The sequence below is a fragment of the Schistocerca nitens genome, chromosome 6 (genome assembly GCF_023898315.1).
Source record: "Schistocerca nitens isolate TAMUIC-IGC-003100 chromosome 6, iqSchNite1.1, whole genome shotgun sequence".
In the NCBI taxonomy this organism is placed as follows: Eukaryota; Metazoa; Arthropoda; class Insecta; order Orthoptera; family Acrididae; genus Schistocerca; species Schistocerca nitens.
This window is the reverse complement of record NC_064619.1, coordinates 118580080-118601322: the sequence shown is the minus strand read 5'-3', so window position 1 is coordinate 118601322 and position 21243 is coordinate 118580080. Positions and strand designations below refer to the sequence as shown.

General features: G+C 40.4%; 1 protein-coding gene across 2 annotated transcripts in view; it reads left to right on the top strand.

Annotated features, from left to right (window-relative positions):
- The window catches only part of LOC126262245 (GPI ethanolamine phosphate transferase 1), a 274209-nt gene that overhangs the window by 140911 nt on the left and 112055 nt on the right, over positions 1-21243 (top strand). For both annotated transcript variants that reach the window (XM_049958725.1, XM_049958726.1), the window contains one exon: positions 20325-20631. In XM_049958725.1, coding sequence (XP_049814682.1) covers positions 20325-20631 — 307 coding nt within the window. The remainder of the gene's footprint in view (positions 1-20324; positions 20632-21243) is intronic.

Here is a 21243-nt window from a genome sequence, read left to right as displayed (position 1 = left end):
GGGTTGGCTGGATCTAAAAAAGTAAAAGTCATTGTGAAAGGAGGGGGATCCAGAGAAAGGAATTTTTATGGTTAGGCCATTTGGGATGGGGAACACTACATGGTTCAGGCATCTTTTAAGGAAGAGAATAAGGGACTGAGTTTTAGCAACAAAAAGGGATACTTTTCTAAACTGGTGCAAAAAGATGGAACAGGGGTCATTTGTAGAGTTGGGAAAATAAGAATGACACCGAAATGGACAAATGAAGGTGTTAGGTGATGAGGACGGGAGCTGGATAGCAGAAAAGAGGTGTAAAAATACATGCAGGTGGCTAAAATCAAAAATTGCACAAACATTTTAAAACATGCACAAGTACATAAAAATATGCAGAAACACCTAAAACAATGTAAAAATTTACACAAAAAACACAGATACTACGTTAGAAATATGTGAAAATGGGGGGTGAAAAGGAACTGATGAGGTATGGGAGTATGAGTGCATTGGGATAAGAGAAGAAAGGGAAGGGGGATTGGTGAGATTTACAGGGGCACCGGTAAGTGTGGAAAATAAAATATGAAAATACATTAGAATGAGGGAGGAAATATGGACAACAGGAATAATTATAATTGTTAGTGGGAAGAATTTGAGGCATGAAATACTGTACCAACTGAATGTATGGTCATGTGTTGTGCACAGATGAGATTGTTGATACAGTTTGGCTCAGAAATGAGTGTGTATGGTTTGGAAGGCATAAGAGCCACAGGAAAGAAGACACAGAGCATGGTCACCGAGAAAAGCAATGTTGTAGAGAATAGTAACAAAGGAAAACATCACAAGGTTGTGGAGTAGAACAAAGCCATTAGGCAAATCAAACAATTGAAACTCCATGGTGAGATATCAAAAATATTAGGAAGAGGATAAATTGCTACTCACCATAAAGATGACACACTGAGCTACAGACAGACACAATGGAACGACTGTTACACACTTAGCTATTGGCCAAAGACTTCTTCACACACACACACACACACACACACACACACACATCTCATACACACATGACTGACAAGTCAGACTGGAATGCTACTGCCGTATAGAATGAAGTAAGCACTCTGCTACAGAAGCTGGCCTGCATGAAGCTAAATATGAACCCAACACCAAAAGTGACAAGAAAAAGAACAGCTGTGCTTCACAAGTCTGCTCTAGCAAAAGAGGGTATGAAATACCTGTATCCAAAGACTCCAGCACCACCATGCTTTTGTGGACTGCCTAGAATTCACAAATAAGATGTACTATAGTGGGCATTAGCCAACTCCGTTATGCACTCACTTATGGAATGACATCTGGCCTCACTCCTGAAACCCACTGTAGGACACTGCAGTCACCATGTAAAGAACATTGTGGATTTTGTGACCATGCTGAAAGGGATGTTGCTGCAGAAGGATGTCCTGCATGTGAGTGTAGACATAACTTCCTGTTGTAATTAGGTATCAGTACAACACAACAAGTAGACTGAGCACAACATTCAGCAGGAAGCAGTTACGTACACAAAGAGCTGTAGCAATACATATGGAGAACTGAGACGTAGTGTAGCTTGGCTTACCTTAATAGATGGGACCCATGGTGGGCTCTGACAGTCATTCTCTCTCTCTCTCTCTCTCTCTCTCTCTCTCGGATTCCTGAAACATTCATGCTGTCCTCCTCATACACTGGGCTCTGGATAAGGTGACGTGCTGCATCGGGAGTGTATGGTCTGAAGTTGAGTGCACACACATTCTGAGCCCACCTTCCTGTGTCAAACCATAAGGCAACACCATTGTTATCGGGACTTTTTCCATATCAACCCCGGGCATTGGCTCTGGTGACAGTAGTCACGGTGCTGACAATATTGGTATCAGTGGTTGCTCAGGAGTGGGTGACAGAATCCCTGATGATGGTGTCGGAAGCAGTAGAGGAACTGCTGGTTTTTCCACCAAGGATGGAGGCTCTCGCCCACGTGGGAGTGGAGACATGGCAGCAGCAAGTGATGTGATGCCCATTGTGAACAGGCTCAGAGATGGTGTGACATCAGGAAGTGCCCAGCCATCCACACAAAGGCAGAGGCCATCCCCCATGTGGATATTGCATCCCCCAGGAATCTGGCAATGACAGCTGGAATCCATTTAGGTCGATATCCGAAACCACATCTCCGGACAGCCACAGCCAGCTGGAAGAGGCATAGTGGCTGCATAGGTTGATGTCCAGGTGGAGGACGCAGGAGGGTTAGTGGTGTCGTCTACTTGTGCTGTGGAGTAGTTCTGCCAGGCTCTTCTCTCTGAACAGCATGAAACAGCACGAGGAGAGAGATCAGTCTAAAGCAACTTCTGACAAAGAGTTGGTAACATTCTTTTTCATTTGGTTTTTGAACATTCGCAATAGGTGTTATGCGTCATCATTAAATTGTGGATGGAATGGCATGGTGAGAATGTGACAGATACCATGGTAATTGCAAAATGCTGCCGGCCAGAGTGGCCGAGCGGTTCTGGACGCTACAATCTGGAACCGCGCGACCGCTACGGTCGCAGGTTCGAATCCACCCTCGGGCATGGATGTGTGTGATGTCCTTAGGTTAGTTAGGTTTAAGTAATTCTAAGTTCTCGGGGACTGATGACCTCAGCAGTTGAGTCCCATAGTGCTCAGAGCCATTTTGCAAAATGCTGCAAAGTCTTGCAATGAAAATTGTGGACCATTATGAGACACTACCATCATTAGCAAGCCACTGAGTGAAAAATTTTTAGACAAGGCTGCGATGTTGGCAGTTATGGATGTGGAAACACAATGAATGACATACAGAAAACAAGAATATGTGTCAACTACCAACAGCCAATAAGCATTGACGAAGCGGCCAGTGAAATCCACATGTATATGATTCCATGTGTGTGACGGGGTCAGTCAAGGAGACGATGACATCTGAGGAGTTGCGTGGTGTGTCACACACTGTGAACAGGCGCCAAGCAGGTGGGTAACATCACCGTCTAAGCCAGACCAAAACACATGTCGACGGCCAAGGCTTTTGTTCAGTCTACACCCCAATGATCTTCATGCAGTAAACAGAGAACCTGCAAATGAAGCAGTGAGGGGATCACTACCCTAGGGGCTGCATGATTTGGGTCTAATAGCAGAACACCATCCACAATGAAGAATTGAAAGATGTAATAATTACGGAGGGGGTCAGACACACAGAAGTCGGTGAATCCAGGTAACCATGTTGTATGAATGGTATGACCTGCCGCAGAAAGGGATCTGAAGCTACAGCCTTCACAATCCTAGAGCTAGTCATAGGAAAACCATCAACCGTCCACTGTGCTGTGATATCAGTGTGAAAAGAAATCAATTACTCCTCATCAAATCCTGGGTCCGGGCCAGCTGGCGGGCGGAACAAAGCATCAGCATTTGCGTATTGATTCATAGGGCAGAAATGAATATCATAGTTGTAATGCAAAAGGAAAGAGCCCAGTATTGAATTTGATGTGCTGCTCGATCTGATAATGACACAGAAAGATGGAATTACCAAATATGCAGCAACCAGTCGCAAAATCATGTTTTATTTATTCACTTTTGCAAATCGATATTGGTTGAAAGCACCAATGATGGGTCTTAATCAGTTGAAATCGATTTGCAAAACTGAATAAATAAAACATGATTTTGCGACTGGTTGCTGCATATTTGGTAATTTTATGGTTTACGGTCGCTACATGACTTGGGAACTACATGGAGCTCACCATTCACAGAAAGATGGAACAAAGAAACCAATAGTTCGTGATCAATGACCAGATGGAATTTGGTACCATAGAGAAAAGTGTGGAATTCCTTCACAGCATATACAGTGGTCAAAGCTTCCTTTTCTATCTGAGAGTACCTAGTTGGAGCACCACTCAGCAGTTTTGAGGCAAAAGCAATAGGCCACTTGGAGCCATCAGGATATCTTTGGGCCAGTACCTCCCCCAAACCATACTGTGAAGTTGTGGCAGGTCGGGTTGCACTCTCACTATCCTTTAACCCTGCGGCAGGCGCGCTTAAGATTGTTGCGTCAGCGGGCGCGCGCGGCACTCAGTGCCGCCTACATTTAAATACATAAAAAAGCAGTTTTTTTTAATATTTTGGTGGAATTAATTATTTATTGTCTATAACATCATTCTTAACATCAACTTTTAATATGATCTGTATACATATATCCAAGGTGCATGGAAAAATTAAAATTGTTACAGAATATCTGACATACAGTTCCAGGATATTTCCTAAGCACTACTTTAATAACAAATTCTAATTAAATTATAACCAATGATTCAATAGTTTACCATTGTTAAAGCAAGTTTTACAAAAACGTGTAATATGTATAAAAACTTTGTAGTAATAATAAAGAACAAGGCAGTCAATAAATACATATCAAGAATCACACACTTTCTTCCTCCAGAGAAGCTCTGCAATCATTAAAATGGTTCAAATGGCTCTGAGCACTATGCGACTTAACTTCTGAGGTCAACAGCCGCCTAGACCTTAGAACTAATTAAACTTAACTAACCTAAGGACATAACACACATCCATGCCCAAGGCTGGATTCGAACCTGCGACCATAGCGGTCACACGGTTCCAGACTGAAGTGCCTAGAACCGCACGGCCACACCGGCCGGCCAATCATTACATGTGACAACATTGTGGCAATGCTGCTTGCAAACGAATCTTTTGCAGCTATTGCAAGTGACAGTATTATTATTATTATTATTATTTTTTTTTTTTGCCCCCCCCCCCCCACCTCAAAGATGGCACCTCCCGCACCTTCTTACAGTCTCATCGTGATTAGCGGGAATTGATTGATGAGGTGACAGATATCCTTGAATATCTCGTGGTAGAGTAGAGAGCTGAGCCCTTTCTTTCAAATGGCAGTCCATCAGAGCCAAGGCCAGGTTTGTGTTTGCAACGACATAATCAATTATCTCAGGTTCAAACAATTTGAGAAATTTTTCAATTTCAGTTTTAGCTTCTCTACCAATGTGTTTTGGGCCAGGTAGGACTTTGATTATATTCTTACGTTTTGGTTTCCCTGGTAGTGCTAACGGATTATTTATCCACAAAGTTTCTTGGTCCTTACCAATATAAAAATGGCTGTCATCATGTGGCATTCCTTTCACTTCATTCCTGTCGATGCATGACTGCTCAGATTCGCTGGAATGATCTGCAGTTTCAATTGTTTCTGCTTCCTCATCGCTGTCAGAGAAATCTGCGTAGTTTTATTCGACAGATGATTGCAGAAAAAGATGCTCAATTTCTTCTGGTGTTAGTCCTTTCCTTTGTGCGGACCTGGGAGACAATAAAATAATTCTAATACCAAAGCAATATTAATAACTAAATCATCATTCACCCACAGAGTTGTAAAACAAAGCTTCTAATAATCAAAACATTCGACAGTGGTATGGCTACATGTGCGTACTTACATTACCGGGCGCGTGCGGTACGCAGTGCCATCTCGGTGCAGTCGTCCACTTCACAGGTGAGTCACAGCTGTTATGGTGGGTATAATGACGGCGCAGCAATGCAGTTTGGCGCGTGACTAAACAGTCGAAGCATGTCTAGCACCACTGTTGTGTGCTCGGCGAGCTGACGTAATTATTGAAAGAAAACAAAATTGGCGGCAATGTATGCCGCCACACGCCCGCCTCAGGGTTAAACAGTTAGTCCACCAACCTGGATGGGCTACAGGTTGCCTGCCCCTTCACTCTGTATCATAGATACTGGTTAGCCAACATAAGTAGTGTTGATGGAAATTCAATTAAATACCTACCACACAAAGGCCACGTAACTCCAGTCCATGGGTAGTACCTGAAAGTTAATTAAAATAATGAGCATTCAGGATTCTTCCATAACTCATTTGGAAACACGTCTAAAATTTCCCTTAAGTTGGTTTATTGTCTTTAAAACAGAGAAAATAGCTTTCAAGCTGTATGTAATATCTCAACATCAATTATACAATGTTACTGACTGTCTCTGTTACAAGTTCACACCTGAAAGCAGCCAGAAGCTGTTTAATCCAATCCAATATTTTGAATGTCCTGAACAGTTACTGACCCATGACTACTTGCGAGTTAACAGATTCAGTTCTTCAGTAAGCTCCTTCTAAAGAAGTGCTTGCCACAATGTTTCGTTATCTGAAAAAAAAAGAATTTAATACTCAATGCCCCTTCTGGATGCCTTACTGCACAACCTTCTCATGGATACATTTACATAGTTTTAATAAAGTGTCACATTCTCAATATGCATATGTCCTCCATTTGCTCTCTCGGTCTCTCCAAAACACCTTTACAACAAAAAACATGATGAAATAATAATTTTCCAAAGTTCTCTTAATTACCTCAGAAATCAGTGGTAATGAAACTAAAGAAAATTCCAGAAAATTACATTATGTGAACATATCCTCTTGGTTGGAGTTTCAATTGATGCTATGGATGAATACATTACAGTCACTAACTCAGTTTCACAATGATAGCACAGCTATGATGTGTTTTAGGTAAAAATCTATATCTCCAAAAGTATTAAAGTTATTGATTTAAAATTTTAACAGTATGACTGTGTTAGCCATAGAATTTGGTATGTTAAGTATGAAAAAGAATGATTAATATTTAATAGTACTTCTTCAGATCCATACGGGCTACATGTAATGTATTGCACACAGCGTTAGTCAAGCAAATGCTCACTCAGCACAGTAGGCAGCGTCAGCTTTGGCAGCGTGAGATCCAAACTCTGCTCTCCTCCCAGCTCCACAGCAAGCTATGCTTTCACTTCAAGACAACAACTCATAATAATTTACTATGTTGCAAAAGGTCTGTCGCAAGGACCAAGAAGAGGTCTGGTTGGTACGTCACTAAGAAGGGCACAGACTGAAATGTGGTCTTAAGGGTGGAAAATGGTGTTTCACAAACCAGTGACTACGAAACTGACTCCCTTTGCATAGCAACACTAGTAACAGGTGCACAGTTGTCTCTGCCCCAGAGAAAAATTTATGGTAGTAGGTGACTTGGCCTAGTAAAACCTTATATTCTTTGACTGACTTAGTGTGTGGAAGTGACACAAGAGCTGAGACATGTTGATACAGGGGTTTGAGGCCCTCACAAAAAACTTCAAACCGAAGGTAAATGGTAGAAGGTTGAAAAAATTGCCATTTTTCTAGATTAGACTTCAACTCAGCTACTTGGAGCACAGAAAAAAAGAGTACAGAGATTGGGTAGATGTTCTTCAGTGGAGGCACTGGAAATTACAGTGTCTTCCAGGTAGTTTGCACAACCCAGCACAAGCACTGTAAGTTGTTCCAAAAAATGGTGAAAAACAGTGAGAGCGCTGGTGATGTCAAAAGGCAACTGCAAGTATTGGTGCAGTCCAAAGAGGGTATTTGCAAATAATATGCATAGTGACTCTGTATCTAGAGGGAGCTGTAAATTGGCATCCAACAGTTCAATTTGTGAGGAATATTGATCATCTGATAACTTTTCAAAGAGTTCTCCCGAGCACAGTATTGTATCCTCTATAGATTATGCAGTCATGGAAACTTTAAAATCGCAGTATAGGGTAACCAGCATGACGGTTTCCTTACTTTAACTAAGGGCGTAGGCCATTAACTTGATACTATAGGCCGAACAGTACTGGATTCCATGAGGTGCTCTAATTCATCATTGACTTGTTCCCTGAGTGCCACTGGAACCAGAAGGGCCTGGAAAAAACGAGGCAAGCAGAAGGTTTCATGATAATGTGCGCTTGAAAATTGTTGGCACACCCCAATCAAGGAGAGAACAAAGAGGAAAACTCAGAACATAATGCATATAACTGTGTGTACGGCACTTGTTCAGACACTAAATTCACTTCTCTGAATTGGTAAAACCAAACAACTTAAAGGTTTAGAAGACTCTCCATATGTGCATTATCTACAACAAGAAATGTAAGGGACCAAACTACTGACTGACAGGTCACTGGGGCAGAGTGTTTGGTAAGAATAGGAATGTTTGTTGTAATTTACTAACTTTTGTGACACAGGGAGAAGCAGAGGGGAGCCCAAATCTATATAACTTTGTTAGTTTAACAAGGTTAATGCAGCTCCTGTATCCATTTGCATGTGTAGTACTTTTCAAAAAAGCATAACATCAATGAAAAGCTTGTTTGGCGCAACAGAAATAGCCGATACAATGTTTATGACCATATCCACATGAGGATCATTCGGAGATAGATGGATTTGCACACTGGAAGGCATGCTCTCACACCTCATGATCTGGAACTAAACGAATTATAGCATATCTCACGATCTGATCAACATATGGCTATTTATGAACAGAGGACACAAAATGATGATGATGACGTAACTCGTGGGGTTCAGCTGCCCATACTTGACGTGATTGAAGTGGTTGCTTCCTACAGCGGTAAAACTCAGCCTGGGATCGCAATAGCACGGGTGCGCTTAAGGTAGTATTTTGAAAGAAGTTCACACATTTGGTCAAACATTAAAGAAGACAGAACCTGCAAAGGGGTGGATTGACATAGGACGTGATACATTCCTGGCAATATCCATCAAAGGAACAAGGCACAACATAAAATAGCATAAGTAATCCCAAAACCTTGAAAGTGTTGTCACAGACATTTCTCATATGCGTCCTATTCCTTAGTGGCCTCATCATGTAGAAATGGGAGGCGGATGAGCCATGGGGGCCATGGAGGGCAAAACAGCACGCGACACAGGCTGAGGAACATGCTTACTAGACAAAACAGAAGAAAATGATTTAAGTACCAGGGTTTGATTATCCAGCACCTGTGATTGGTGATGCTACGCTGTGGGGAATGATTCTTGCTCTTCAACCGACTGACTTAAAATGTCCTCTGTAGCACCATCAACCATCATGAGAATAAATGGAGGACCAACCAGAGTAGAAATTTGCATAGAGAACAGGACCACACTCGTTGCTAGTTGTGTTGTGATTAGGTATAAGAGCAACACGACCAATGGGCTGAACACAATTTCATTCCATGGAAGCATTAACAACTTGAACCCAGTATTTAAGTAACATTCAGCGGGAACTAATTACGAACACTGTAGCAGTCCGTGGAGACTGTGGCCGAGCATAGCTCATAGCTCGGCTAGACTTAAATAGACTGGGGCCCATGGTGGGCTCTGACAGTCTGTGGATGACATAGCACTGTTGCAAGTGCAGCCCTTTTGAAAGTACACCCACACGTCACTGCAGTACCAGTTCAGTGTACCTTGGTACTCTTAGCAAATCTTTTTGAGCCCCAAACAGTGAAACTGTTAGAACATTTACTCAGCACAACCTATTTAAAATGTGATGAGGAGTTCTATGAAGAAGCTGATGGAATAGCCATGGGCTCATTATTTGGCCCTGGGATTGCCAGTCTCTGTACAGAACACTTTGAAGAGATGGTACTAAAAACTGCATGGCTCAAACCAAAAATGCTTCTTCTGTTATGTGGATGACACCTTCATTGTCTGGGAACATGGCAGAGGGGCCATGAATGAGTTCCTGGACCACCTGAACAGCATCCATCAAAACATACCGTTCACAAAGGGGCAAGAACAGAATGGGTGTGTTCAATTTTTAGACATTCTAATAAAAAGAAAATCACTGCTAAAACCATCAGAAATCTCAAGAGGAAATATTTGAAAGAAAGTTTAACTCAAATAGAAGAAGACTTCCAGAAGAACAACATGCGAGACTTCTATAGAACGTTCAAGACCAACTTAAGTAGATATAATCCTCTAAACCTCAGCTTTAAGAATAAAGAAGGAAAGACAATGTCTGGAGACGTGGAAAACAGTCAGATCATGGCGGAATACTTTGAAGGCCTCCTGAATTGTGAAGCGCCATCCAAGACATTCAACCACAGTGAGATAGAACCAAACCCTGACTCAGAACTGCCAACTATAGGATAGGTTAAGAACATAATAAGAACCTTGAAAAATAACAAATCACTTGGAGAAGACAGAATCATTGCAGAACTCTTAAAGTATGCAGACGAGAATGTGATCATAGAACTAACACAAATTAATCTGGGAAGAAGAGCAGCTTCCAGAAGGTTGGACATCAGCACTAATACATCCTATACACAAGAAAGGCAATAAGACAGAACCTGGGAACTACAGGGGAATTTCTTTAATACCTCTGACCTATAAGGTATTCGTTCAAGAGCACTGCTAAATAGAGTGGAAGAACAACTAATTCCACAAATTGATGAGTACCAAGGAGGCTTCAGAAAGGAAAGATCATGCGCAGAACAGATCCTGAATCTAAAACTGATGATCGCTTATCAAAAACAGAGAAGCAAAAAGTTCATGCCTACATTTATAGACTTCAAGAAAGCCTATGATTCTGTAGACAGACACACACTGTTCCAAACTTTAGGGGAGATGAGTTTGGATAGAAAATACAGTAACGTGGTTAAACAGACCCTAAGCAACACAACATCCAAGGTCAAGTTCAGAGGAAAGCTGTTGGAGAATACGACTGGGGTGTAAGAATAAAGGAATACGGATAGATTGTCTAGCATTTGCAGATGACATTGTGATCATGTCCAAATCACTGGAAGAGGCGATTAACCAAACCACAGAACTGCAGAGACAGGCAGCTAAAGCAGGCCTACAGATCTCTATCGAGAAGGCACAAAATATGACAAACATCACGACAGCTCCTAGATGGATGACAATAGAAAAAGGGAAAATTCAGAAGGTAGAGAGATTCAAATACCTTGGACAATGGATAGACATTGGACTGACCGAAAAAGAAGCAATGGGAGCTCAAATAAACAAATTGAACTTAGCATATAAACTATCAACACCTACAATAAGAAGAATGTTTGATAAATGCAAAATTGAAACATTACCAAACAGTGATCCACCCTGAATCTCTATATGCAGCAGAAACTCTCAGCTTAGCAAGAACCAGAGTGATCAAGAGACTTAGAACTGATAAAATGAAAGATTCTCAGGAGAATATTAGGACATCGAAGAACGTAGATGGTCAATTTAGAAACTGAGCTAACTGGGAACTGTATACCAAGAGAGAAAAAATTTATGACGTCATCTGGAAAAGAAGGAGCATGCTCTTCGGGCGCATCCTCAGAATGGACCAGGGGAGGTTAACATGGTGAATCACACAATTTCTGATGAACAAGAAAAGCAAAGTATGATGGATTCAAGAGATACAAAGACATCTGGAAGGAATGATAATACAGGAACTAGAGATATAGAACAGGGTGATTTTTAAATCAAAAAAATGGTTCAAATGGCTCTGAGCACTATGGGACTTAACTACTGAGGTCATCAGTCCCCTAGAACTTAGAACTACTTAAACCTAACTAAGGACATCACACACATCCATGCCCGAGGCAGGATTCGAACCTGCGACCGTAGCGGTCATGCGGTTCCAAACTGATGCGCTTAGAACCGCACGGCCACACCGGCCGGCTTAAATAAAAAATTCTGGCCTTCAAAGCTTTCAAGGATAGAAAGAGACCCAGAACAAAATCATCTATGACAGAAGAACGAAGAAGGTTGCAAAGTAGGAAAATGAAAGAATATTGTGAAAGCAGAAAGACCAGAAGAAACGAAGCTGAAGCGAATTAACATGGTCCTAAGATGGCCAGAAAGAAAGAAGAAGAAGAAGAAAAGGAAAATCAGAAGGAACCCTAGGACACACAATCTACAGAAAGAAGCTCCTCACAGGCAATGAGCTGTCATCATCCAGTGCAGTGGTACACTGTTCCAACAGCTCTAGTTCACAGGGACATGCCATTTGTGACAAAGACAGCCTCCCAACTTAGCTGCAACACCTTAAAGATGTGTTTCCCCAAAATGGATAGAGCAAAACACAGATTAGATGTGCGTTGAACAAAATAAGTGATACAGTCATCTGCAAAGAAGGTGTAGAGAGACTCGCCTTATCCCTTATATTTGAGCTTCCTTCAGCCAAAACTGTGAGAATCCTTGGAAAAAACCATCATCAAAGCCATAGTTTGACCATGACAAAAATTGAAAGACATGCTTGGCTCACTAAAGGACATGCTGCAACAGTAAATACCTGTTATATATAGCATCCCTTGTGTGTGTGGCCTCTGGTACATCGGGTAATCACAGTGTGGGATCTCACAATGCTGCAAGAACACATTACATGCATGTGTTTGGAGCATAAAGATAAATCACCAGTGGCACAACACAGCCTCAGTGAAGGACGTACATTTAAATTTGAGAAAATAAAAATGTGCTGAACTAATGGGTTTTGGCACTGCATTATTAAAGAATCAACTTGGATAAGGCTTCATGACAGACTCATCAACAAGGTCAGGGCTACAGCTTTCAGCATGGCACCGTGTGCTAGCAGATATACGCCAAGACTGCACCCTTCAGTTGACACTTTACAAGTCTGGATAAGACTGAATCTACTGAGAGTTGAAGGATGGTCCATGTCCCCACCCCCACCTCGGGATGGTGACTTTGTGCTAGGGCGCCACCGGTCAGGTATGTACATGGGATGCCCTCGTAATCTCAACATTTTGCCAGCAGGTGATGAGAGTGACATACCCCGAAACATAGTGGAATTTCAATGTAACCACCCTTACGGAAGACCAAGAAGATTTTGTCATGAATCCCTTTTACAATTTAGACAAAAGTTGTACTTTCATTGTTGGAATAGGACACAGATGATCATGTTATGGAATTTTCTAAACAAAAACAAAAAAAATCAAATGGAGTGAGTTGATGCTACACAGTAAAGAGGTAATAAAGGTGAAGAATTGGGAAGGAGAAAGAGGACAGGAGACAAGGAAGGAACACATGGATAATGGCAGCTCCCACAGTTGCAGATTGTATCCCAAGAGACATCCTATCCAATTATAGTTACAGGCACTTGCTTAAACAGTCATGTCATGTATCAGCTGTTTGCCCACATGACCAGTCACCACTCAATAGTGGCAGAGAGAGAGTGGAACCAGTCAGTTGAGGAGCATGCTCCTCAGTACCGTATGGTAATATAGTAAAGCTGAATGACTGTTCCTCAGATTATGCCCTCTCGTCTCCACTATCAACACCATTGTCTCTAAATTGTCTATGTGGAAGCAGATCCTTCAAAATACCCTCAGCACCACAACTCCGTTTACCCTTCCCTGGCTCCATCCTGTAGCCACATTCCAATACAACTATCAGCAACCATCCAATCTGCTACTGACTTTTCCCCCTATCCCCCACCTATGCTGACCACCCATTTCCTTATTCTTCATCCCTTCTATATCAGTACATACATTTACATCCATACTCCACAACCCACCAACATTGCATAGTAAAAGGTATCTTGTACCACTGCTATTTTTTTCCATTTCCTGCTCTACTTGCAAATGGAGTGAGGGAAAAATGACTGTCAAGCTATATGTCTCATTATGAGTACTAATTTTTTCTTATCTTGTCTTTGTGCTCCTTATGCAAGATGTACTATGGTGGCTGTCGAATCATTGTGCAGTTAGTTGCAAATGCCTATTCTCTAAGATTTTCCAATATGTTTCACAAAAAGAATGTTGTCTTCCCTCCAAGGCTCATTTGAGATCACAGAGTATTTCTATAATACTCACATGTTAATTGAACCTACTGGTAAGAAATCTAGCAACAAACCTCTGAAATGCTTCAATGTCTTCCTTTAATCTGACCTGGTAGTGATCCAAACACTCAAGCAGTATTCAAGAATGGGTCACACAAGTGTTCTATACATGGTCTCCTTTTTAGATGAGCTACACTGTGCTAGAATTCTCCCAATAAACCAAAGTTGGCCATGTGCCTTTCCTAGTACCGACCTTACGTGCTTGTTCCATTTCATACTGCTTTTCAACGTTGCACCTAGATATTTAACTGATGTGACAGTGTCAAGCAGCATGCCACTAATGCTGTATTTGAACCTCTGAAATGCTTCAATGTCTTCCTTTAATCTGACCTGGTAGTGATCCAAACACTCAAGCAGTATTCTGATGACCGATTGCCATTCAGGACAATGTACTGGGTTCTATTACTTAAAAACTCTTTGAGCCATTCATATATCGGAGACTCTATTATGCATACCCAGGCCTTCATTAACATGCTGGAGTAGAGCACAGTATCAATTGCTTTCTGGAAATCTAGGAATGTGGAAGCTGCTTGTTGTCCTTCACCAATGGTTCACTGGATATGTGAAAAAAAGAGTAAGCTGAGTGCACATGGCCAGTGGTTTCTAGATCCATCCTAGTTTATGGACAGACGCCTTTCTGTTTCAAGGAAATTTATTATATTCAGATTTAGAATGTGCCCAAGAATTCTGCAAAAAACTGACAGAAAGGGTATTGTCTGTAATTTTGCAAGTGCGTTCTTTTATCCTTCTTGTATAAAGGTGTTACCTGAGCTTTTTTCCAGTTGCTTGGCACTTTGTGCTAGGTGAGAGATTTGTAATAAATGCTAGCTAGGTAACTAGGCGGAGGCAGTGCTGAAGAGTACTCCCTCTCTCTCCAGATCTGGTGACTTATTTGTTTTCAACTCTTTTGGTTGTTTATTGGTACCAGCAGTATTTCTTTCTATGCCTGCCATAGGGACATCTGTGTGACAGTCAAACAGTGTCATGTCTGTATGATCCTCTCATGTGAACGTTTTTTTTTTCTTTTTCTTTTTTTTTATGTGGAATTTAATACTTCAGCTTTCCTTTAGCTGTGTTCTGTTGCCACACCAGACTGGTTGACAAGTGACTGAATAAAAGCCATCGACCCATTTAGCACTTTTATGAAGGACCAGAGTTTTTTCAAACTATCGGCAAGGTCCTCTGTTAATGTAGGACAGTGGATGTTGCTGTTTGCTGGTGCATCAATCTTTTTGTAGACCCAATATAATGTAATGGAGAGATAAAAAAAAAAATCTGCCCCCCAAGTGGTGGCAGGGGAACACACGCTCAAAAGGATTGAACTTCCACAATCTTTCAGAGCCAGTGGCTCATTCTTCTGGCAGACGAGTTGAAGGGGGAGGAAGAGGGGTGAAGGAAAAGGTCTGGAGAGGTTTAAGGAAAGGGGTACAGTGTAGAAAAGTCACCAAGAACTCTGGGTCAGGGGAGATGTACCAGATTCGATGGGAAGGCGAGACTGATTGTTGTGCTTCTCTGATTTGGAGCTGAGTAGAACATCTCAACCAAAGACATGTCAATTCTGTGATGGTCTTGGCTCCAGATTTATGGACCTGCATTATGGGGTGAAGATATGTAGGATTCTCTGTGATAATTCAGGGTTGCAACACACAGAGGAAGCAGCTACTTGGGTATCAGAGTACTTGTGGAGTGCGCATAGGGTTTTTCTTTAGGCTGAGTGATAGTTTGAGGTCCTCTGACGAATGCTCACCCGTTGATATGCAGAGACCGAAACCAGGTACAAAGTATGGAAACTTTGTCAATATTTTTACAGTAAATTGCCAAAGCATTCATACAAAAGTCCCTGAATTTACTGCCCTCTAGGAAAACTGTCATGCTCGAATTATACTTGGAACTGAAAACTGGATAAAACCTGAAGCAGAAAGTTCTGTAGTATTTAATGTGGTGTGGAACATATATCAAAAAGACAGATTGGACACTACAGGAAAGGGAGTATTCATTGCAACTGATAAAATTATAATGTCTATCAAGGTTGAAATTGCATCTGATTGTGAAGTTGATGCGAGTAACTGGCCTAGGTAAACTCAAGTTAATCATCAGATTTTCCTACCGGCCACCCAATTCCACTGTAACAATTGTAGCATCAATCAGAGAAATCTACACAGAGTAACATGGAAGCACCCCATTAATGCAATGTTTGTTGGAGGTGAAGTAGCTTGCCGAGGTTAGAAAGGGCAACTATGGATTCATTGCAGATGATGCGAACAGACAACCTTGTGAAGTAATTTTGTATACATTTTCCAAAAACTGTCTTGCACAGCTAGTTCAACAACCCATATGCAATGGAAATATTTTAGACCTTGTAGCTAAAACCAAGCCTGATCTTGTCAACAGTGCCCTTATAGAGACAGGAAGTGATGATCATGATTTTATCATGATGGTTACCTACATGTACGTGTACATCTATATCTGCATGGATACTCTGCAAATCATATTTAAGTGCCTGGCAGAGGATTCGTCGAACCACCTTCACAATAATTTTCTGTTATTATACTCTCAAACAACGTATGGAAAAACAACACATATATCTTTCCGTGTGAGCTCTGATTTCCCATATTTTATTATATTGATCATTTCTCCCTATATAGGTTGACATCAATAAAATATTTTCCCATTCGGAGGAGAAAGTTGGTAACTGAAATTTCTTGAGGAGATTCCGCCACAATGAAAAACATCTTTGTTTTAATAGTGTCCAGGCCAAATCCTATATCATGTCTGTGACACATTCTCCCTTATTTCACGACAATACAAATTGTGCTGCTCGTCTTCGAATTTTCTCGATGTTTAGTCGGCGGTGCGGGTCTTCCGCATCGTCCCCTATGCTCCTCAGAGTATGGGGCCTCATCATCATCACTCTATTAATCCTGTCTGGTAAGGATCCCAGGCCGCACAGCAGTACTCCAAAAGAGGATGGACAAGCATAGTGTAGCAGTCTCTTAAGTAGATCTGTTATATTTTCTAAGTGTTCTGCCATTAAAACACAGTCTTTGGTTTTGCCTTCCCCACAACATTTTCTTTCCAATTTAAATTGTTTGTAATTGTAATTCCTGGGTATTTAGTTGAATTTACAGTCATTAGATTAGACTGATTTGTCATGTAACTGAAGTTTAACAGATTCCTTTTAGCAAAATTTTCATTATTTAGGATGAGTTGACAGTTTTCGCACCATTCAGATAGCTTTTCTAAATCATTTTGCAATTTGTTTTAATCTTCTGATGAGTTTACTAGACAATAAATGACAGCATCATCTGCAAATACCCTAAGATGGCTGCTCAGATTGTCTCCTAAATCATTTAGACAGATAAGGAACAGCAGAGAGCCTGTAACACTACTTTGGGAAATGCCAGAAATCACTTCTGTGTTACTCGATGACTTTCCATCAGTTACTATGATCTGTGACCTCTCTGACAGTAAGTCACAAATCCAGTCACATAACTGAAATAATATTCCATAAGCATGAAATTTCACTACGAGCCGCTTGTGTGGTACAGTGTCAAATGCTTTCTGGAAATCTAGAAATATGGAATACATTTGAAATAACTTTTAAATAGTACTCAACAGTTTGTTTGTGTAAAGAGCTAGTTGTGTTTCACAAGAACAATTTTTGTGATCCATGTTGACTATGTGTCAATAGACCACTCTCTTCAAGGTAATTCACAATGTTCGAATATGTATATGTTCCAAAATCCTGTTGCTTATCGACGTTAATGATATGGGCCTATAATTTAGTGGATTACTCCTACTACCTTTCTTGAATGTCGGTGTGACCTGTGCAACTTTCAAGTCTTGGGTACAGATCTTTCTTTCGTCATGTGAGTGGTTGTATATGATTGTTAAGTATGGAGCTATTGCATCAGCAAATTGTGAAAGGAACCTGATTGGTATACAGTCTGGTCCAGAAGACTTGCTTTTATTAAGTGATTTAAGTTGCTTCACTACTCTGAGGATATCTGCTTCTGAGTTACTCATGATGGCAGCTGCTCTTGATTCGAATTCTGAAATGTTTACTTCATCTTCTTTGGTAGAGGAATTTCGAAAGGCTGTGTTAAGTAACTGTGCTTCTGCAGCACTGTAGGCAATAGTATTTCCATTGCTATCATGCAGAGAAGGCAGTGGCTGTGTCTTGTCACTAGCCTACCACACATACGACCAGAATCTCTTTGGATTTTCTGCCAGGTTTCGAAACAAAGCTTTGTTGTGGAAACTATTATAAGCGTCTCGCATTGATGTCCACTTTAAATTTCAAGCTTTTGTAAAACATTGCCAGTCTTGGAGATTTTGCATTCAATCAAATTTGGCATCATTTTTCCTTTGCTTCTGCAACAGTATTCTGATCCATTTTGTGTAGCAAGGGGGATCAGCTCCATTGTTCGTTAATTTATGTGGTATAAATTTCTCAATTGTTGTTGATACTATTTCTTTGAATTCAAACCACATCTGGTCTACACTTTCATTGTTAATTTGGAAGGAGTATAGATTGTCTCTCAGGAAGGTGTCAAGTGAATTTTTATCTGCTTTTTGGAATAGTTATATTTTTTGTTTATTTTTGGAGGATTTGTGGGTTACAATATTCAGTCTCACTGCAACAAACCTGTGTTCACTAATTCCTGTATCCATTTTGATGCTCGTTGTTAGCTCAGGATTATTTGTTGCTAAGGAGTCAAGTGCGTTTTCACAATTGTTTACTATTCACATGGGCTCATGAACTAACTGGTGGAAATAATATTTAGAGAATGTTCGGATGATGTTTTATGCATACCTCCGGATTTAAACATGTATTTTTGCCAACATGTCGAGGGTAATTTAAAGTCATCACCAACTATAATTGTACGAGTTGGGTGTGTATTTGAAATTAAACTCAAGTTCCCTTTGAACCTTTCAGCAGTTGTATCATCTGAGTTGGGAGGTCAGTAAAAGGATCCAATTATTATTTTGCTCTGCTTGCCAAGAATTTACCTCTACCCATATTAACTCACAGGAAGTATCCGCTTCAGTTTTGCTACAAGATACTAACAGGAACAAAGACGATATCATCAGTGGTGTTTATCCTATCCTTTCGGAACATCATTGGGTTCTTCACAAAAATTTTGGCTGAACTTATCTCCGGCTTTAGCCAGCTTTCAGTGCCTATAACAATTTGAGCACCAGTACTTTCTATTAGAGCTTGGAGCTCTGGTACTTTTCCAACATAGCTATGACAATTTAGAACTGTTGTACCAATAACAGTTATCAAAGTTAATCAGTTCATCAAGAATGCAGGAGAGTTTTACTGTTGGAAAGAGCACATAGGCAATTGTTAGTGTCCTACTTAGACAATGAATGGACGTCATTTAGTTTAGGTATGATGGTCATAGAGGAATTATGGGCAGAGTTTAAACTAACTGTAAATGACACTCTCTGGAAAAATATGTGCTGAGTAAGTGGAAAAGGCTTGCCATGGATTAATAACAAACTTCAGAAGATGCTCATAAAACATAGATTGTTGCACTCTCAATTTTTAAAATTTTAAAAGGTCACTGAAATGCTGACAGGCAGAAGTTAGTAGAAATTCATGCATATATAAAATGTCCACTGTTAACAAAAATTCAAGAATATTCTGGTCCTACCTAAAATCGCTAAGCAGGCACAAGAACAGACCCACAAAATTACAGACCAGTATCCATAGCTCAGATTGCTGCATAATTCTTGAGTGTATTCTGACTTTGAGTGTAATAAATTTCTGTGAGACAAATAAGCTTCTGTCCACAAATCAGTACAGATTTAGAAAGCATAGCTTGTGCAAAACTCAGCTTGCATTTTTCTCATGATATCCTGCAAACCATGGATGAAGGGCAACAGGCAGATTAAATATTCGTAGATTTTTGGATAGCTCCAGGAAGGTTAAAAAGGAATGGCAGGTTACTCAAGACGCCAGGATGAGAGGCAACTGCTTTTGTCTCCCCTCATCACCACGACACCTTCTTCTCATTTTTCCTTGTCTCTTAATTCTTATTGCACTGTTCTTTACATTTCTTTTTTTTTCTTCCTCTCAATTCATTTTTACTTCTTGTTCTGTCATTCTATCATCTGTGGAACAAAACTGGCACATTGCTTACTAGTGTGCTGTTTTTGACTTCCTACCCTCTCTGACATGAATTTAATCTTTCTCTCTCGTGGTCATCACAGCAGGTGAGTTGCTCTCAACTTGAGGTCTGTGTGACCCTTCCCTTCCTTCCCAAAATTCAAAAAGTCCTCTTTCCTCCCTGAGGAAGGAACCACAGTTGCAAAAGTTAGTTTTGCAGCCTGAAAGTAAATAATGGCCAGTCATCTGTCTCCTTGTAATTTTACATTTTTAAAAGAATGAATTCTCTTTTCTATTAAATTATAATATAATTTGATTATTCTTTCCACATATATGAGCTAAACTGAATATATTTTTTTAATCTACTGCTGGAAATTGAGACTAGCATTCTACTTCATTAATGGGTGTGCTCCACTTTATTCAGTGTGTGCACACTTCTGTAAGTTTATAAGACTAAGCATGCTTTTAGTCTTTTTGTTTATTTGTTTGTTATACTTAATAAGTTACAAAGTGTGATACCAGAACAATTATGATAGCATGTTTTCCTTCCTTTTCAGATATTACTCAGTGAAAATTTGGTTGCCTTAAGTTTGTCTGGTCTTGACTATTACCAGAATTACTACCAGATCCTTCTGTTAATGTGTATGACATTAGCTTACCTAGGATGGATTGCAAAGCTTCTGTGTGCATTAGTTGGAGAAAGTAAATTTCTCAACAACAAATTGCCTAATGCTCCAAGGGTTAAGACGTCATACAAGAAAACTGCTTTATTCACAGCAGTAAGAAACTGGTTCTTCAAAGGCAGCCCAAAAGTGAACAGCATATTTGTACTTTTAATTAGCATGACTTTGGTGCTGATCCAAGGTATGTTCGGATAAAATACTTGCATTAAATTTGATCTAAGTCTTTGCTGGCATGTACTTGTGTTATTTTCAGGTCGTGTGACACAAAAATTCATAGAAATTACACTATTTATGGACATATATTTCAGTTATCATCAGGTGATCTGACACCTGATAATGTGGGACACATATGAATGTATATATGTGCTCACTTATTCAAATCACTATTCCTCTGGACATGCAATGTAAATGCGTTCATCTGATCACAACAAAGAGATTGTGGAGTTTAAATCTGCTAGGCTTCTGTGGCTATCACTAAGCTTTGAAGCACTGACATTAGCTTTCACTACTCAGTTAGTATTCTCTGTGTTGATTTATCAGGGTATTGCAATGTGGGTTTACAGTCTCTTGTTTTTACTGTATTGCTGTAGTAAGTAGCAGCCAGGTAAACAACTTTGCACCTCTTTGTGTGTGTCTATGAAAAACATTGTTCTTCAGTAGTGGATTTGCTGGCTTGTAAGAGCGTTTTGTGATACAGGTGCTCCTTGAAATGTTCTTTGTCTCTGTGGATTGTCATTGTATTTTGAAGGAATGTTTTAAACCCAGTTGGTGTGTAAAAATCCAAGACAGTCTT